This window comes from Leptidea sinapis, chromosome 10, assembly GCF_905404315.1.
Source record: "Leptidea sinapis chromosome 10, ilLepSina1.1, whole genome shotgun sequence".
NCBI classification, from domain to species: Eukaryota; Metazoa; Arthropoda; class Insecta; order Lepidoptera; family Pieridae; genus Leptidea; species Leptidea sinapis.
This window is the reverse complement of record NC_066274.1, coordinates 3,933,177-3,952,280: the sequence shown is the minus strand read 5'-3', so window position 1 is coordinate 3,952,280 and position 19,104 is coordinate 3,933,177. Positions and strand designations below refer to the sequence as shown.

Here is a 19,104-nt window from a genome sequence, read left to right as displayed (position 1 = left end):
TTATATTATTAAAAAATATTTTTAAGTAATTATGTCTGAAGTCATGTCAAATTAATTAGTGTAACAAATTTATGAACGATGTCGTCCTTAAGGTTTTTATTGCGTGACTTTATATTTGTTATATTGGTAGAATATTTTTAAATGTGAACAATAAATAAAAAAACAAAATATATCCTCCTCCTTTTTTGCAAGTCGGTTAAAAATAACAACACACAAATTGTATTTAATCCGGCAATGAATTTATATGACAAAAACAAACCTGCCTCGTCTCGAGTGTACTTAAGAGGTATTTACCAACTTGATGCGAAAAATTATTAAACGTCATTCACTGGACAATATTAATTGACGGTATGTTTAATTGTGGGATAATTTAACCCGTGACAAGTCGCATTCAATTTTATAATTAAAGCCGATTATGTTTTTGTTGTTAAATTTTGGTATTTGCCTCATGGACGATAGACTTTGGCTATTATCTATAGAGCGTAGACTTTGCTCAGACTTTACTTACGTAATACTTTGCTGAGCATGATGAGACAGGAACTTTATTTGTGCGTTGGACTGTTTTAACTTAAGCTCAACATAACTTCAGCTGTCAAATGGCTTTATAAACGAAATCAAAGATTATGCTAAACTTACACTCTATCTTTAAGAGACATTGCGAAAAAAATATCACCAAAGTACTCCTAACTTTTACAGTTAATAGAGCCATGTTAATCATTCAAACTAGATAAAAATTGTACGAAAAATTATTAACTGTTTAACAATATTATTCAACATGACATAGTTTTGTTATTTTTAAAGAAAATTGTTTTATTTTTGTAATAAATTAAAAATGCTTCTAATTCTAAATTAAAACTATGGTGATCTTGTACGGGAGAGGTAACCTAGCTCCGCTCGATTCCTCAAGGCCGTTGGCTCGGTCCCTCGACTTAAGTGATCACCGCCGCCTACATTCTAGTAGTTTTTGTAGTTTGTTAAGTGTTGTGAAAACATTTTACTGCGTGTATTTTAATCAGAGTTAATTATGTAAGATGACCTTATAACGTGGTACAAACTCTACAATGTCAAGGCTGTTTCCGCCGTTACATGTAAAGCGAATGTAGATAGCGAAGTAATTAAAATTTAATAGTTTTCTTTTAATTAAAACGTAATAATTACAGTTTGTGTATACGTATTGCAAATTACGATTAGAATGTGTGTTTTGTGCAACTTAAGGATATCTGGTATTTTAAGAGGAGCTAATATTCTATTTATATTTTTACCAGTGGGAGGCTCCTTTGCCCAGGATGCTGGCTAGATTACGGGTACCACAACGGCGCCTTTTTCTGCCGTGAAGCAGTAATGTGTAAGCATTACTGTGTTTCGGTCCGAAGGGCGCCGCAGATAGTGGAAATACAAATGACACTTGACATCTTATGTCTCAAGGTGACGAGCGCTGTTGCTCAGAATTTTTGGGTTTTTCATGATTGTAATGGGCAGGGCGTATCAATTACCATCAGCTGAACACCCTGCTCATCTCGACCGTTATTTATTTTTAAAAAAAGGTGTTCATATCATATTTTTAACGAGGCAGAACTAATAATATAGACTAAGGCAATTCAGTTTATCCTAAAGTGTACTTATTCATGTTAGGTTCAACTAGTTCAGCCTAGGCTACACGGGTTGGTCCAAAGGCCGATAGAAGAAAGTATCTTAACCTAGTCTGTACCGGTTTATCCTATCGCCTAAAGAATGAACTGATTTAGTAATGCAAAAACTAGTTTGGCCGGTAACATATACTACTTTTTTATAGTCACTGGCGCTGTTCAGATGTTATATAAAAAATATTACTATATTAACTTTTCTATTTCAATTAATAAAGACTTTACCAGTGGGAGGCTCCTTTGCACAGGATGCCGGCTAGATTATGGGTACCACAAGGGCGCCTATTTCTGCCGTGAAGCAGTATTATGTGTACTGTTTTTCGGTCTGAAGGGCGCCGTAGCTAGTGAAATTACTGGACAAATGAGACTTAACATCTTGTCTCAAGGTGACGAGCGCAGTTGTAGTGCCGCTCAGAATTTTTGGGGGTTTCAAGAGCGGCACTGCATTGTAATGGGCAGGGCGTATCAATTACCATCAGCTGAACGTCCTGCTCGTCTTGTCCCTTATTTTCATAAAAAAAAAAACTTTATGAAATATTTTCGCCCATTTTTCACAGATATTTGTAATTGACCAATACACTGCCTACCCTATTTATTTATTTATTATAAACAAACAGTTTCTTCTTAAACTACTACAAAGTCCTGTAAAATTGTTTACACAGTTTTTCTACAGGATCGAGCGAGTCACATACAATAAGTCCTAAAACGAATTTTAAAAAATAAATGTTACTGGGACAGTGAATAATACTTTAATAGTCTTTAAATATATTATTGTTTGGTTCTCGTCGGATGTCCTCAGGCAAACTATTAAGCAGATATGGTATTTTTTTTCTTTAAAGTCCTATCGCCAAAGTAAATGTTTACTATCGGTAAGTACTTCAAGTTTGCCTGATGTCATCGAACGGGTACCATGATTATGACTAATAATTCAGGATGGGCTACGATCTTGAGAGCAAGGCTTATAGATATTATTTTGTGCTTTTTGAAGTTATACTTATTTAGGCGCAATTTGAAAAAATGATGAGAGTGCAATTATAGGATGCGCGCGTATCACTGTAACACAAAAGTAACAGGGTGAAGTTGGTTCCTAAAATTTTCTGACGCTTGCGACATTCGTTATTTTTTTTTTGTTTCTTCGTTCATTATTAGGATAGGCAAAGGGTTCAAGCCCGTACAGCCGTTCGTTATTTATTAAATAATTGTCAAAGCCATAGTTGCAAGATTTTTACAATACTATTCTATGTTAATGTAGAATAGCACGAGGAATAATTAATTTTAAGGATTTTGCTTTGTTAAGCAAAAGACGTATAACTTTAACTTTTTTACTTATTGGGAGTATATTCATTGAGCCTGGTATATTTGGTTGCATGTAACATCAAATTCAAATTCAAATATTATTATTCAAAATAGGATGTGACATCACTTATTGAAAGTCAAAAACTACCACCCATTCCAAAATGAATGCCTCAGACCTGAGAAGAATGGGCGCAACAAACTCAGCGGGCTTTTTTTTTCATCGAATAAATATGTTAACAAACATTGTACAATTAAACTTATTATTTAATAGCCTGAGGGCGGTCACTCCATTCCCAATCTGTGGTATCATTAAGAAAGTCATTTATGTTATAGTAACCTTTACCACACAAACGTTTTTTAACAATTCTTTTGAATAACGTTATACTTTTGTTTTGAACATTTTCTGGGATCTTGTTGTAAAAGCATATACATCGCCCCACAAAAGACTTACTAACTCGACTTAGCCGAGTAGTAGGCATCATAAGTCGAACTGTTAATCCAAATCAGTAAACTTACTTGCACACGTGAGATGTCGCTGTGTTCTCTATGACTTGCTGTCGCGTCTCACACCATTCTCCTTCGAATTCGTTCGGACACATGCACTGAGGTATATCTTCGTCGCTGACCGAACAATCACCATTGTTCAAACAGTAACCAGAACACAGGTTCACCTCGCATCTACTTCCCGTGAATCCTTTCTTACACCTAAAACATACATGTCATCAATTTCTCAGTTTTTTACGTAATAAATAATAAATAAATTTCGTTTATTTCTAAGTTTGCATATACATTTTAGTGGTTGAGACTTCCCAGTAAGTTGTCTTAGGACACTTGTATTGGGACTATATCGCAAATAATAATAAAAAAAGGTTAGGTTGTAGTCCGATCTACACATGAAACGGAACGGAAATATATTATAATTTTAATGGCAGCCATTTTGGAAGTGATCACCTGTGAATTGGTTTTTACTATTAATATTCGCCCGCCACGTGTGTTCATAATATGTACGTTTATTCCACGCTTTGTAAGTTCGACCACGCTCTTGTGATTCCTCTGGTGTTACAAGTGAATGTGGGCGGCGGTGATCACTTACCATCAGGTTACCAGTATGTGTGTTTGTCCTCCTCTAACATATTTATTTTACAATATTTTAGTGTATAGACAAATATATCGTGCGAGAGAGAACATTTGTAATTGATATACAACAAGAAAGAAAAGAAAAGCGAATCTATTGTTACTGTAACCTATTTTTTTGACAAGTCGTAAACAGTCAGCCACTTAGCTTAGCTCCTTAATAGTTTATATCACGTTTGCATATTAAACCACTAGCTAACGCACTCATTAACAAAATATAATTGGACGTGATTCCAGAAAAACGTTCCAAACCACAAATATGTGGAAATTGAGTTAAGAACACAAAACTGGTCACGCTATTCATATTAACAGACTGAAAAAAAATGGCAGTCCTACTGTCACTCTTTAAATGACATCATGACTTAGTAGCCTGATCCAAATGTATGGAATATACACTAATATTTATTAAACTTTAAACACGAATTCCTTAAAATGTTATGTTTGTGGCTTGGAACGTTTTTCAGAAACTACGTCCAAATGATAATGCATTATCGAGCTCTACGGGCGTCTATATACTAAGTCTACGGTAAAGACAATATAAATCGTATTATTATTAGCATTTAAATATAAACCCTACCCCATACATATACGATACAAAGTACGATAATCAATATTATTAATTTTACATCTACATATTGCAATAACAAATAAACAAAGTAATTATAAATACACTTCCGAGAACAATCTACGTTTATGTTACAAAAAATAACAAAGTATACCTGCAGGAGGGCTGTCCATTCGTTATCAAACATTCCCCGGCGAGACAATAGTTCTGACACAGAGATATTTCGCACCGATCACCGACGAATCCCGCCGAGCACGTACATTCAATACCATTCTTAACTCCGTGCAAACAGAACAAACCGACGTCCGTCGGTATCGTAAAAGATTCATTAATCTGAGATTTGTTGTGAGCGTATTCTGATAGCCTTTTGCATTCCAAAATCCCTGCTGTTTGATCCTCGATCTCATAATTTGCAACGATACCAAACGGTGCTTCTGTAGCGAAAGATATTATCTCTTCAGGATCAGTATACGGTGGTGCTTCTTTGTCCAGTTTCCAAACAGACTTGTAGCCCCAATCTACCCAGTAAATTGAATCCTTTGATACAGCCAACGCATTAGGTTGGTGGTAAGTTCCTGCTAGTATTTTCTTCCTATCTTCTCCAATTAGGTCTGATGATTCGATTGAATAGTGTATGCCTTCCTTATCATCAGCCCAATACAGTCTTTCAGTTCGTTGATCAACAGCAATACTGACTGGCATGTGTATATCTTTGTCAATGATGACTTTCCTTTCAGTTCCGTCGAAGCGTGCGCATTCGATTGTTGGTTTCGTGATATTTGTGTTTGTCCAGTAGATGTATCTAAAATATGTCATAATATTATGATAAATTCATATTAATTTAAAGGTTAACATACATAAATCATATATTTTATCATTTCAAAAGAATATGCGGGGATTACAGAACCAGACTTCTTCCACTCTTATCAACTCATTTGCTGAGCGGTTGAATTTAAAGACGAATGTTTAGGAATTTTGTCACTGGGCTCATGCGAAAATAATAGTGAAGTATTAGAGATTGAACAAATAATAAAAATAGAATTGCGTAGAGTATATAGATTTGGGTACTCTTTGCATCTTCTACCAAACATACACGAGGAGTGTTCAGAGGAGTTTATCGGGTTGGTATCAACCAGCAGCGAAATTCCACCCGCATCTTGGAGACGTTTGGCATTCTACAACCGAGCGATTTGAGAGAAATTTCTTGAACTCGCACAGAAACTTTGTAGAATCAATCACCGGCTGCAGTTTTCCAGAACGATACAACTTTGGGAGCTTCAAACTTAAAGCGAACTTCCTGAAAAGCCGGCAATGCCAATGTTGCGGACACCGTGGCCGCTTGCCTCATCTCGTAAAACTCTTGCCCTCTCTTATATTTATATAAAAAAAATTGCCCTCCACTCCAATCGTGGAATGTGCGTCTATACATATCCCTCTAATTACTTTAAATTATTAGCTCTTTGAAAGGCAACTTTGAAAGTGCTAATGTTAACTATATCACTTTTTTAATTTGCACACATGCAAATAAGTTGATTCTACTACTGCCTATCTAACATCGTCAAGAATAGAAAAGAGTTGACTTTCTGTTTTAATTCGTGATAGAGACTTACCCTCTGCAACTATCGACGGCAATATCCCTCGGGATCTCATGTTGGAACTTGATCAAAACACTCCCATAAATATCCTTCTGCGACCTCGGTGTGAGTGACGTCCAATAAATGCTTCTTTCGTACGAATCCGTCCAGAACAGTTTTCCCGTGATAGGGTCGAACGCTACTCCTTGTATGTTCTCATAAGATTTCCTTCCTACAAGTGGTTTGTACTTCTTGGTGCTTAAGTTAAAGCTAAATATAGACGCGTTGTCATTCTGCTTATCGACAAATAACAGCATGTTGTGGACGGCATCGTAAGCCAGGGCTGTGAGATCTCGGAACCGTTCGCCTTCATTCTTAGTTCTTGTTTTGTTTGTGTAGAATTCTAATTGGTCCCCCGCGGTGATTGCAATATCTGAAACAGCATTTTATATTAAATACATGATTTATTTATTGTTAAGTCAGATTATCTGAACTGTGGGATGTCTATTACTTTTTGTACATTGTCTTTCTTTACCAACTTCATGGGTATTCAAAGTATTTCCAAGAACTTATGTTCTTTATTATATTTGTCTAATTTTGGAAATTATATCTCTCTGATAGTATAACGCTATAACGTATAATGTTTTGTTTATTTCTTGTTCTTATTTTAAATAACGCTTTATCATAGTTATCTTTAGTTTATCTGTAGTTTATATTTTATTTTTAATAGAGCTCTGTCTTCTTCTTGTATTTATATTTGTTTATTTCTTGTTCCTATTTTAGCTTTAAATAATATTTTAACAATGAGTACTAACGTGTTATTTCAGTAGTTTTCAATGAGATATTTTGGCACAGCTGTGTCGTGGACTAAGTCCAATGACCAATAGAAATGCCATTGGGTTAATCAGTTACGTAAGTTCAGGCTAGACGGGTTGTTATGTCTAATAGTCGCATCATATGCTCTTTATTGTGAATAGTCTTTATTCAAACAAAACAAATCTTGTAACTATATTTACAAAACTATGATTTCATTAAAATAAAACTATCATTACGGGGAAGTGTAACAAGAATACTGGCAGCATTTCCGCGTTGGATTGCTAAGCTGGTCCATTGACCGAAATAGCTGTAAGCGCTTGGGTTTCCAGTAGCTGTATTGAGGCGCGAATATATTAATTTGTACATTCTCCGCGCCTCTGGGCCCCACGGGCCAAGTGTCTACACACCAAACGACACAAAAATATAAGAATTACTGAGACCGACATATTTGACCATTCCTGTCATCAGTAGACGAAGCAGCAGACCCAGCACCAACTGACCTACATTGGACATGAGACTGAGCCAGAGACGAACTCGCGTCCCACACCAACACCCTTCCCCGTGCCCCAGCCAGGGCCATTCCATTAGGACGCTTGCCATCGCGGCAGGTAATACCATTTGGCTCTAAAAAATATTAAGAGCGGCAAATGCCCGAAGCATGACTTCAATAGTGCTTACTTGACGACTAATACGGCCTGCCGATTTTAGGCAGAATCAAGGGCATCTACATGAGACACGCCACATCTACGTGTTTCAATTACTTTTATGTTTATTATGTAATATATTAGCGTATAGAATAAAATACAGCAAGTTAGAAAAGGAAAGCATCATCTGTTGTCAGTGTTATAGACTCATCATTAGCGCCATTAGCACAACACAAACATAAACTATATTAAACTACTAATAAATGGAGAGCCGGTTTTTTGCTTCAGTCATACTGCGAAAACTACTTAACCGATCGGAATAATACTTATACCATAAGATGTAGCGTGTTTCGAAGGAGGTTTTAGTATATGTTGTTTGTATAATTACTAATAAGTAATTAAGGAACTTATATTTTATCTCCTAGAAATAACTATACGTGTATTAGCAATGTAAATAATTCAGTCAAATTTACATTAATTAGGTACATAATAATTAATTAATTTACTTAATTTATAAGACACAGGATTTCCGCTGCGCTCTAACTAGATACTGCACTACCTATGAACAATAGCTTTTTTATTACGGCAACTATTAGATGTTTGTGTGCATGGTATCTTGACACTCAACAGCATCTTTCAAATTTTGTAATATACGCTTCGTACTATTTTAATAAAAAACAAAATAATTACTGATGATATGTGATCAGTGTCTTCCTTATTTCTTGTAGTATTATTTTTACAAAGTTTTACTAAGCAAAACGGCATTTAAGTTTCAATTATTAGCAAAGTTAACCAAAACATTTGGCACGACAACGTCACACATTGTTCGAGACCTTGCGACTACGCTTGTGGTATCAAATTGGAGCGCAGCTGAGACCAATCCTTAAACTTAGGACAAAACAACGTTTGCCATGTCAGCACTTATCAGTTTATATAAGAAACCTCAAATATCGCTAAGCATTCAAACATTCAAAGAACACAAAAACTTGTACAAACAGTGAAAACATCTTACGGAGTAGTGAATCATGAAAACATTCAGAGCATATCGCTACCCTTGACTCAACAAACATTATTATGTGTTGCCATGTTACGTAACTTCGGGTAATAATAATATTGCCTTATCGCTATGCCAATTGATACAACAGTATTGTCACAAGACGTGGAGACATTGGAGAATGTCCAACGTAGACGACAGTAAACCACGAGAAGTATAGGGTATTGACAGTACTCGTACACACCCATAGAGTACAGCAAATTATGATAATACTTTATTTCTAAAATGAGGAGGTTATCAATTCGATCTGTATTTTTTTTTTGTATGTACACTGATTACTCTGAGATTTATGATCCGATTTACGTAATTTAAAATTTTACATAGTTTGGCCCATTAGTTTTCATTTTATGAATATTTTTTGGTTATCTCGATGATATAATTGTTTTTTGTGTACGGTTTTTTTAGGAGTTGTCTGTCATTCAGGTTGATTATATATTATAATTATTAACTGACACTAAAAAGTTTTTTTTATTTTTACACTCACTGCACATTACTTAAATTACTATATGTACAGACTTTCAGTTTCTGAATATGATAATTGTTTAAGACAGGCGGTGGTTTTCTTTTCTACCACAAAATTGCTTAGTGAATAAATTGTGTTCCGTCTTGATATAGTTAAAGACTATAAATACTGTCTTATGTGACAATTAATCGTGACCATTCGTCATTGAATTCGAGCGCTCAAACGCATAAATTGCCTTCCAGACCCAGGTTGTCAATTTTGGTAAGTCGACCTAGGGTTGTCATCTAAGAAAAGAAAGTAAATCTTTAACGGCCTTAAATTTTTTTTATGGAATAGGAGGACAAGCGAGCGTACGGGTCACCTGGAGTTAAGTGATCACCGCCGGCCTCATTCTCTTGCAACTCCAGAGGAATCACAAGAGCGTTGCTGACCTTTAAGGGAGGTGTACGCGCTTTTTTTGAAGGTACCCATGTCGTATCGTCCCGGAAACACCGCACAAGGAAGCTCATTCCACAGCATTGTAGTACGAGGAAGAAAGCTCCTTGAAAACCGCACTGTGGAGGACCGCCACACATCCAGATGGTGGGGATGATATACTAACTTGTGGCGTGTCGTGTGAAGGTGAAATTCGGCGGCGGGAATCAGGTTAAACAGCTCTTCGGAACACTCCCCGTGATAAATGCGGTAGAAGACACACAATGAAGCGACATCTTACGCAACGCCAAGTGATCCAGCCGTTTACAGAGCACTGGGTCCCCGACAATTCAAGCTGCTATGCGTTGCACGCGGTCAAATGGATCGAGCTGATACTGGGGTGCACCAGACCAGAGATGACAGCAATACTCCATGTGTGGCCGGACCTGCGCTTTGTAGAGCGCTAGAATGTGGGCTGGCTTGAAGTATTGCCGTGCTCTATTAATGACGCTCAGCTTCTTCGAAGCCAATTTGGCCTGAAATACCTGAGAATAAACTAAGAATATGCAAAATATTGACTATATTGCTGACAACACTGTCAATACAATGATATATCTGAAGTTTTCTAATTTCAAGGAGCCTTGTAAATAAACGTGGGAAACGTCATACGTCCGAATAAACCAATCGTAAGCAAAATGTCTATTTGCAAACATTTTGAATATTCTTGGTTTATTCTCAGGTATAACTTTATACCTAGTCTAATTGTATAGCTGTAAAAAAATTATTTTCCTACAACAACTTGTTGCTCAGAAATATATTTTTTTTGGATTTGAATAAATTGAAAATGGAATAATTTTATCAAATTAATGTATTGTCACTGGTCCTCGATAAATCTACGACGTTTGTACGAAGTCTGGCCGTTTAAAGAGGGCCAAAATCGTGCCCAAATGAGTTGATTACAAACAAACATACATACACGTGAAACTAATAAAAAGCGTGTAATAAACCTGGCCTATTTTCATCGGTTGTCTAGCAGCAAGAGGCTCTGTTTAGACGTATAAATTATCTAAGAAAAACTGATGTTTTAATTTAATTACAAAAAGAAAAATTTAAAAATAATATGACGTAACACCAGGAGTGAGGGGTTTCCACAAGTGATCACCTGTTGGTTAAAAAAAGTATATTGCCCTTAATGGATGTCTAACGACTATTATTATCATTATCTCGACTTGTTTACTGTTTGTTTAAAAACAACCGTTGTATGTATTCATTATTACACAAATTGTTTTGTTTAACATAATTAGTTATTTACATATACATTACGTATATATAACTGAATAATAATTTTGTCATGAACTTGTCTCGATGAAGGTTCCGTCGATCCATGAACATTAATTACCTCGTTTTCTGGTTTATCAGAATATCGTTTTTAAGTTAAACGTTTTTATACTCAACTAGAGTATGTTTTCGCGTGAACACATAAAAAGTGACGGGATCTCTCCATGACAGCGACTGTATAGAATAGAGATATATTAATTTACCATAGAGAGGGACAATAACATAACTTATTGCAACATGATGAACGTCATGTTGCTACATCGGTTCGTAAAGGTGCTTTGACATGGGGAGAAGAACTAATATGAATCTCCTAGCTTACCTTTCTATAAATATAGTCTTTTAAATATCTACCGCCGCTTTACATAAATGTCATCCACTCGTCTTTTCAAAGAAAGGTACTCCATCCAAAATACTAGATACTACTACCGCTTCGGAAACAAATGGCATTCTGAGAGAGAGGAAGCCGCGCAAGAAACTCTCCCAGCATTATTTTTTATGCTATTTTTAATAAAATATACAATATTGCACTATCATTGCTATTGCTATAAAATAATCATAATAATATAGTGCCAGGCTGTCCGATCACTTAGATATTCAGCTGTGGAGTTAAGACAAAGCCAACTTTTAATATTTAAACATTTGAATTTAGTTTTAGATAATGCCTGAACAGTGGCTGGTACTTTATTATATAAGTGTATACATTTACCCTTAAAGCTATTATGTATTTTATGAAGCCTACTAGAATTAGTTACAAGCAGTCCCTTATTTCTAGTTTTATAATAACGAAAATCACTACTAAGAGCAAAAAGGTGACTAAAGATGCCATCGATTCATTTAGTGATTAAAACAGTCACAACTGTTTTTTCCTTCAAATCGTTTAATTATATGATCCAATAGTTTACGTCAGAGAATTCAAATTCACATGTAAAATGGGTCAAGTTTCGTATGATTTTTACATCAGACTTAACGGTTTTGCCCGACTGTGGAATATACTACAGCGTTATGTACAACTCCGTCTATTTTTAGAAAATTTAATGAGAAAATACGATATATTTTTATCATTTCAGACAGAAGACCTCCACTGCTGGACAGCCTCCCCCAAAGATCAGACCTGAGCTGCCTTCATCCAACCTATTCCAGCGATCTTGACCAAATCGTCGTTCAATCTTGTGGGGGTCTACCAACACTACGTCTACCAGTACGTGGTCGCTATTCGAAGTCTGCCCCAACAGCCATCTGTCCGTTGAGCTTTGAGCCCTGCACACTGCCTCGTCAACTTCGCAACCAATGGGCTATGTCGGTGACTTTCGTTCTTCTACGGGTCTTCTAATTTATGATTCGATTTCGCAGGGATACTCCAAACATAGTCTTTTCCATTGCGAGTGAGATGAGAGAGTAATATAGATATTATACTCGAAATATTTTACTAATGAATAATAAAGGACGATAACTTAGTTAAAACTAAAAATTTAAATAATCATCATATCTATACTAATATTATAAAGCTGCAGTGTTTGTTTGTTTGAACGCGCTAATCTCTGGTACTACTGGTCCGATTTGAATGATTCTTTCAGTGTTGGGTAGTCCATTTATCGATGTTTTTTTCAAAATTAGGGATCCGTAATAAAATTGCTATTTTGTAACACAAGGTGTAAAATCGAAAACCTATTTTTGCGTGCGCTGCAAAAACTATTGACAATAGAACAAAATGATGTACAGGCTATAATATAGGCAATATTTTATTACTTATAAAACTATCGCCTAAATTATACTTTATATGGCAAAACAACGTTTGCCGGGTCAGCTAGTTGATCATAATCAGCAAAAAAAAATGTTAACATCATAAAAATTTATACGGCTTTCATAATAAACCAAGGAATCATAATTACACACATGATCCCAGAAAATGTTCAAAACAAATGTAGTACGAAATTCAAAAGAATTGTTAAAATAAGTTAATGGGCTAGGTAAAGGTTTCTATAACATAAATGGAGCGACCGCCCTCAGCCCCTATTTAAATTATACATTTTATTGTAACAAAATTTTATAAAATAAAATACATATTGTCATTACAATATGGAGGAATATAGTGCCAGTTACCCGGACCGGAACAACGTAGTATATTCGAGTTATATTCGAAATTCCAAAATCCTTGCGCGGTGTTTCCAAGACTATATGACGTGTACGACTTTTTTTATGAAAGAAAGGGACGAGACGAGCAGGACGATCAGCTGATGGTAATTGATACGACATACCCATTACAATGCAGTGCCACTCAGGATTCTTGAGAAACCCAAAAATTCTGAACGGCACGACAATTGCACGTCACCTTGAGACATAAGATGTTAAGTCTCATTTGCCCTGTAATTTCACTAGCTACGGCGCTCTTCAGACCGAGTAATGTTAACACATTACTGCTTCACGGTAGAAATAGGCACCGTTGTGGTACCCAAAATCTAACCGGCTTCCTGTGCAAAGGAGCCTCCCACTGGTAAACGACTGTACAAATAGCGGCACGAGTCGTGAGAACGCTTTTCATTGGACGTTTTGAAGCGAACGCAGAGCCGACAAAGCGCTCATTGGCTCAAAGTAGATCCTTGTCATCAGCTATTGGAGCAACTCTTGTCATACTACCATATTATATTTCACGCTTACTATTTTATACGTCTAGATAGTCTCTTGCTGTGTTAGACAATCTATAAAAACAGGCCAGGTTTAATACTTTAGTGTGCGTGACAAGCTGCGTCTTACACTCGCGATTTGTATAACACTTTGTATTAGTGTACGTGAAATGTTTAAGATAGGGGTTAACTTTAAACTCAATTTTATTCGACGTTTTCAAAGCTAATAACATAAAAGTCTTTATAGACGTATAAATGTACCGGTTACACGCCATTTGTAATTTAAAGTGTGATTCACCCACTTATATCTTTAGCGCTCTTAAAAAACTTATTACATAATTTAAATAAAGTAATTCGCGAAAACAAGTATGATAAAATCGATGCGCGATAACAGACTAGCTCAATGATAAGAACACCCATTATGACATTAGGCCTACGTGATACACTTGATTTGTGTAGCATGGGCTCATATTGGTAAATCATATCGGTAATTGATTGGCTGACATATTGGATAAATTAACGAAATCGACACCATTTTTTTTATGAAAATAAGGGACGAGACGAGCAGGACGATCAGCTGATGGTAATTGATACGCCATACCCATTACAATGGAGTGCCGCTCAGGATTATTGAAAAACCCAAAAATTCTGAGCGGCACTACAACTGCGCTCGTCACCTTGAGACATAAGTTGTCAAGTCTCATTTGCCAGTAATGTGGTACCCATAATCTAGCTAGCATCCGGTGCAAAGGAGCGTCCCACTGGTATACTTATATATAATATATTTACAAATAAATTACTTCATATCTGTTATATTAAATAGTTTGGAAAATCCAAAAGTGCACGCCTCATAATCTAATTTTCCACAGTAAAATTGATGATTTGTAAAAGTGTACACACGTATTACTCTTGTATTACCTGATGGCCTTAGAAGCTGTCACTTCCGAAGACAGCCGGTGAGCTGAGAGGATGGTGTCCACCAGCCCACCAGTGGGAGGCTCCTTTGCACAGGATGCCTATTTCTGCCATTAAGCAGTAATGTGTAAGCATTACTGTGTTTCGGTCTGAAGGGCGCTCAGAATATTTGGGTTTTTTTCAAGAATCCTGAGCGGCACTGCATTGAAATGGGCAGGGCGCATCAATTACCATCAGCTGACGTCCTGTTCGTCTCGTCCCTTATTTTCATAAAAAAAAACAGCAACTCATTTAGGACCTCTTATATCCTCTGTACACTCACGCTGCAGCAAATTCCTTGACCCACTCATACGAATGTAACAATGAACTTAATGGCAATAATAATAAATTGTTATGGGAATTCATTTAAGGTCCGGCAACACCTCTCTTCCATGGGCGGGTGCCTCAACACTTTCTAATTATAAACCTATTTCACAGTCAATAATTAGTAAACTCAGACTTTTGATCTTTGGTCAATTAGCCTCTTTTAATATTGAAGTAAGTAAATGTACTTTGTTTGTTCCGGCAAATAATAGGCGCATGGAGAAATATAAGAGGCAATGTTTTGGAAAAACTCTCAAAATTGTATTTGAATTATAACAGTAGGTCCGCCAAATAAGAGGCTCCTTTGCACAGGATGCCGGCTAGATTGTGGGTACCACAACGGCGCCTATTTCTGCCGTGAAGCAGTTATGTGTAAGCATTACTGGGTTTACTTAACATCTTATGTCTCAAGGTGACGAGCGCAGCTGTAGTGGCGCTCAGAAATTTTGGCGTTTTCAAGAATCCTGAGCGGCACTGCATTGTTTTGGGCAGGGCGTATCAATTACCATCAACTGAATGCCCTGCTCGTCTCGTCCCTTATTGTCATAAAAAAAGAGTTTGCTTCATATTTACTTCAAAGACAGTCAACTCAGTCAACGATGGTCTCTTCCCATCACATGAGCCTATTGCAGCTTGCCTCCTCTTATAAAAACAATTTTGCGGGTTCCTTTTTATGTGAAGTACATGCCATACATATCTCGTTATCATCCACACCCATTATTTTATTGCTAAAATATATATAACGATTGGCGCCGAAGTACGGAAGTAAAACGAAACATGTGACATTTTGAAACTTAAACGTATATTTTATTGTAATCATATACTGTATAGCCGGAAGTACATATTAATGATCACGTGGATACTGCTTACATTAAGATCTGTACATACAAGAATATTAAGCAGTAAAAAACCACAAATACATCATCTGTGAAAATTTCAACTGTCTAACAATCACGATTCTTGAGGTACGGCCTGGTGACAGACGGATAGATACACCGACGAACGGACAGCGGAGTCTTACGGGCAGCACTCTAATAAAATATATAGGGACGATTTCTCAGTATAAGACATTAAACGCGTGTACCGTCGGCCAGCCATAGCATCGGCCAAGCTATCTCGCATCGAAGAAGCTCGCGAGATGATTAGATAAATTAAAAAAAAAACTACGTTTAAAGGAACCGACTTAATGGAGATTTATTTAATACACCTCTTATACCTTTAAAATTTATAAAATACTATTATTTGTATGAGCTACCTATTCATAGGGTCTAAATCTGTGCGTGCCCGCTTGGGTTGTTTGGTTCCAGACGAAGATATCCAGCTCAAAGTCACGCGTGGCGAGTGTAGGTACCTGCATTATATGCATATTACATTGGGCTTGGCAGTTGGCACCGACTTCAAACCTATCAATAAGAAGCACATAAAAATAAAAGTATTTTATTAATATTAAAGGTATAAAGATTTGCATAAGAGGTGTATTAAATTAAATCTCTTTTAAGTTATTTTATACTTTTGAGATTTTGAAGTCGATTAATCACTATTATTTTGTTTCAAAGTGAAACATTATTTACATCTCCTCAATTTATGAAAAAAGATATGAGTGGCTTTTAAGGCCGCTATCCCAAGAAATCGCTAAAATAATTAATTGAAACCATTTTAACGGTTTATATAAAGCTTTTATTTTAACAAAAAATAATTATATATCTACAGAATTTGAGAAGAAAATTCATTTTTACTTTACAATTCTATCTTTAACACACATTGCGAAAAAAAATCACCTAATTTTTACAGTTGGAGCCATGGTAATCATCTATATATATAAAAATTAATTGCTGTTCGTTAGTCTCGCTAAAACTCGAGAACAACAAATTTGTTTTTCCTTCGATGTGTCCATACATAAATTCTATGACAGAATTTATTGACACACGGTTTGACAGTTCTGCCGTGAAACAATTTCATTACGACAGCAGGGTGCATATTTTACGAAGTAATTTTTGATGTTATGATATATTATTGACAAATTCATATAAAAACATTATTTTATTTATTATAAAGTAACGTCTGTCGGGTCAGCTAGTTCTAGATAAAAATTTAGCTCACATCTCCTCTCCGCTTCGGTGGAAATAGCCTGACAGCTACGCGGCTTATCTTACCAGCGGGAGGCTCTTTTGCACATGATGCCGGCCAGATTATGGGTACCACAACGGCGCCTTTTTCTGCCGTGAGGCAGTAATGTGTAAAATTTATGTGTTTCGGTCTGAAATCTGAAATTACTGGGCAAATGAAACTTAACATCTTATGTCTCAAGGTACTATCGTAATTGTTAGGTGACTGCTCATCTCGTCCCGTATTTTTATACTCGTAAAAAAAAATCATAAAAAAAATTATCTCCTCTCGTCTCCCCTCTCCGCAATGGTGGATACCGGGCCTAAAGATGCGAGCGCATTTTGAAAATGCATCCTAAAATATGTCTTTTAAACTATTACGTTGCGCACGCGTTGGTTTAAATATCTCTTAAATTATCATCATGTTAACTATTATGCAGATACTATTATGGAGTGTTTATCTCCAAAGTACGTATTAAAATTGGTTATTCAAATATTTACGAATGCGTGTTTTATATCTAAATACATATTATTACATAGATACGTCAGTTTACATGTATGTGTGTGATTTTAATAAAATGTGTTTCCTCAATCATTTTATAATTTTTTCAAACTTTAAGGTAGTTTTTTTTATTTGCTTACGTTATACACTTTTATTAAAAACTTGTTTATACAAATGATTTAAGTTTTCTTTAGTGTTAATTCCGCCAATATTTGCTTTTAAAACAATTCGACACGTGTTTCGCCTCTACACGTCCTGAGGATGCCTCGTGTATATATTATGGATTTCCGCAAAGTAACGCCTTATTCAATAAATTTTCAAAAACTTGTTTGTTAAATTTAATACTAAAACTGAGTGATTGAATTTTTTTTTTCTTTTTTTTTTCTGTATAAAATAAAGTGTTTCATAATTTTTTCTACTTTAAAGTTTTTCTTTAGTCAAAGAAGTACAACTCCCAACACATGTATATACTTCTTCCATCTATCGCATGTCGCCTTACAGCCGGCCGCGCAGTAGGGGTGAAAGTCAGAGAGAAACATTCAAGTGAGGCTTGCCGAGCAGTCTAAAGGGGCAGATTTAAGCTCTGGTTCCCGAGAGGGAGCATGCAGTCGAACCCCACACCTAACAAAGATTTTTTTACATAATATTTATAATTCACAATTAAAACATCTATTAAGTGCAGCCACGTATCGCGAATTTTCCAATTAAAATATTAAACATTTATTAGCGACAGTAAATTTTACAATATAGGTTAGTACACTTATTTATATAAAATTTAATCGGATTAGGCCTTGATAAAGTTATGACTTGTTTATTGAGATAATCGAGTGTTTTATTTACTATCTTATCTGTATGATAGAAGAGATAGAGAGATGACACTATGGTCTATGGTACAGTACATACTTCGTAATATAGTTATTTATATCATATCATCATATGGTAGTGTTCTCATGTATTGAGACATATTTTGTGAATATTTTCATCTTCAACGGCCTATAAGGCATAGTAAAATATTAGGCATAAAAAATATTTATAGGGTATATATGCATGATTGATAAAAATACTTTAATATGATTTTGTACATCCTAAGAGTTATCAAATACATCAAATTAATGATAAAAACATTCTTAATTGACTAAAAAATAATTATTCCTTTCGGACAATATATTTCGGCTATTCAAACGCGCCATTTTGTGACGTCAGAGTCTATATCAACAATCTATATTGTACTAATATATGTATGGCCGGTTTTTTCCTTTGCTGTTGCTTAAACTACTGAACCGATCGGAATAATACTTGTACCAAAAGATGCAGCGTGTTTCAAAGAAAGTTTAAGTATGATAATATGTTTGTGATTACTTATATTTTTTGACTAAGAAATATCTATATGTTCGCAATACAAATAATTCAGTGAATGGCATTTCATTACATTTTCATACAATTAGCGGCCGCGGAGTAGGCACTTAATATAATGAAAACAACGTTACAAAACACAGAATTTCTATAAACATTATATTAGGTATTGCTTATTTTGTCATGAACATGATTTTTAATTATTTCTGTTTTCGTTATTTCTTATCACACGTTTCTTTGATACGCTTATATATACCCTTTTTAGTTTAATCCTATCCATTTGGCCACTGCGATTATTGTAAAC

At 35.6% G+C, this 19,104-nt stretch overlaps 1 protein-coding gene across 1 annotated transcript in view; it reads right to left on the bottom strand.

Annotated features, from left to right (window-relative positions):
* Positions 1 to 19,104, bottom strand: part of LOC126966499 (protein cueball) — a 47,999-nt gene that overhangs the window by 11,521 nt on the left and 17,374 nt on the right. The window contains exons 2-4 of the mRNA XM_050810603.1: positions 6,249 to 6,645; positions 4,793 to 5,440; positions 3,456 to 3,644 (exon numbers count right to left, since the gene is read on the bottom strand). Coding sequence (XP_050666560.1) covers positions 3,456 to 3,644; positions 4,793 to 5,440; positions 6,249 to 6,645 — 1,234 coding nt within the window. The remainder of the gene's footprint in view (positions 1 to 3,455; positions 3,645 to 4,792; positions 5,441 to 6,248; positions 6,646 to 19,104) is intronic.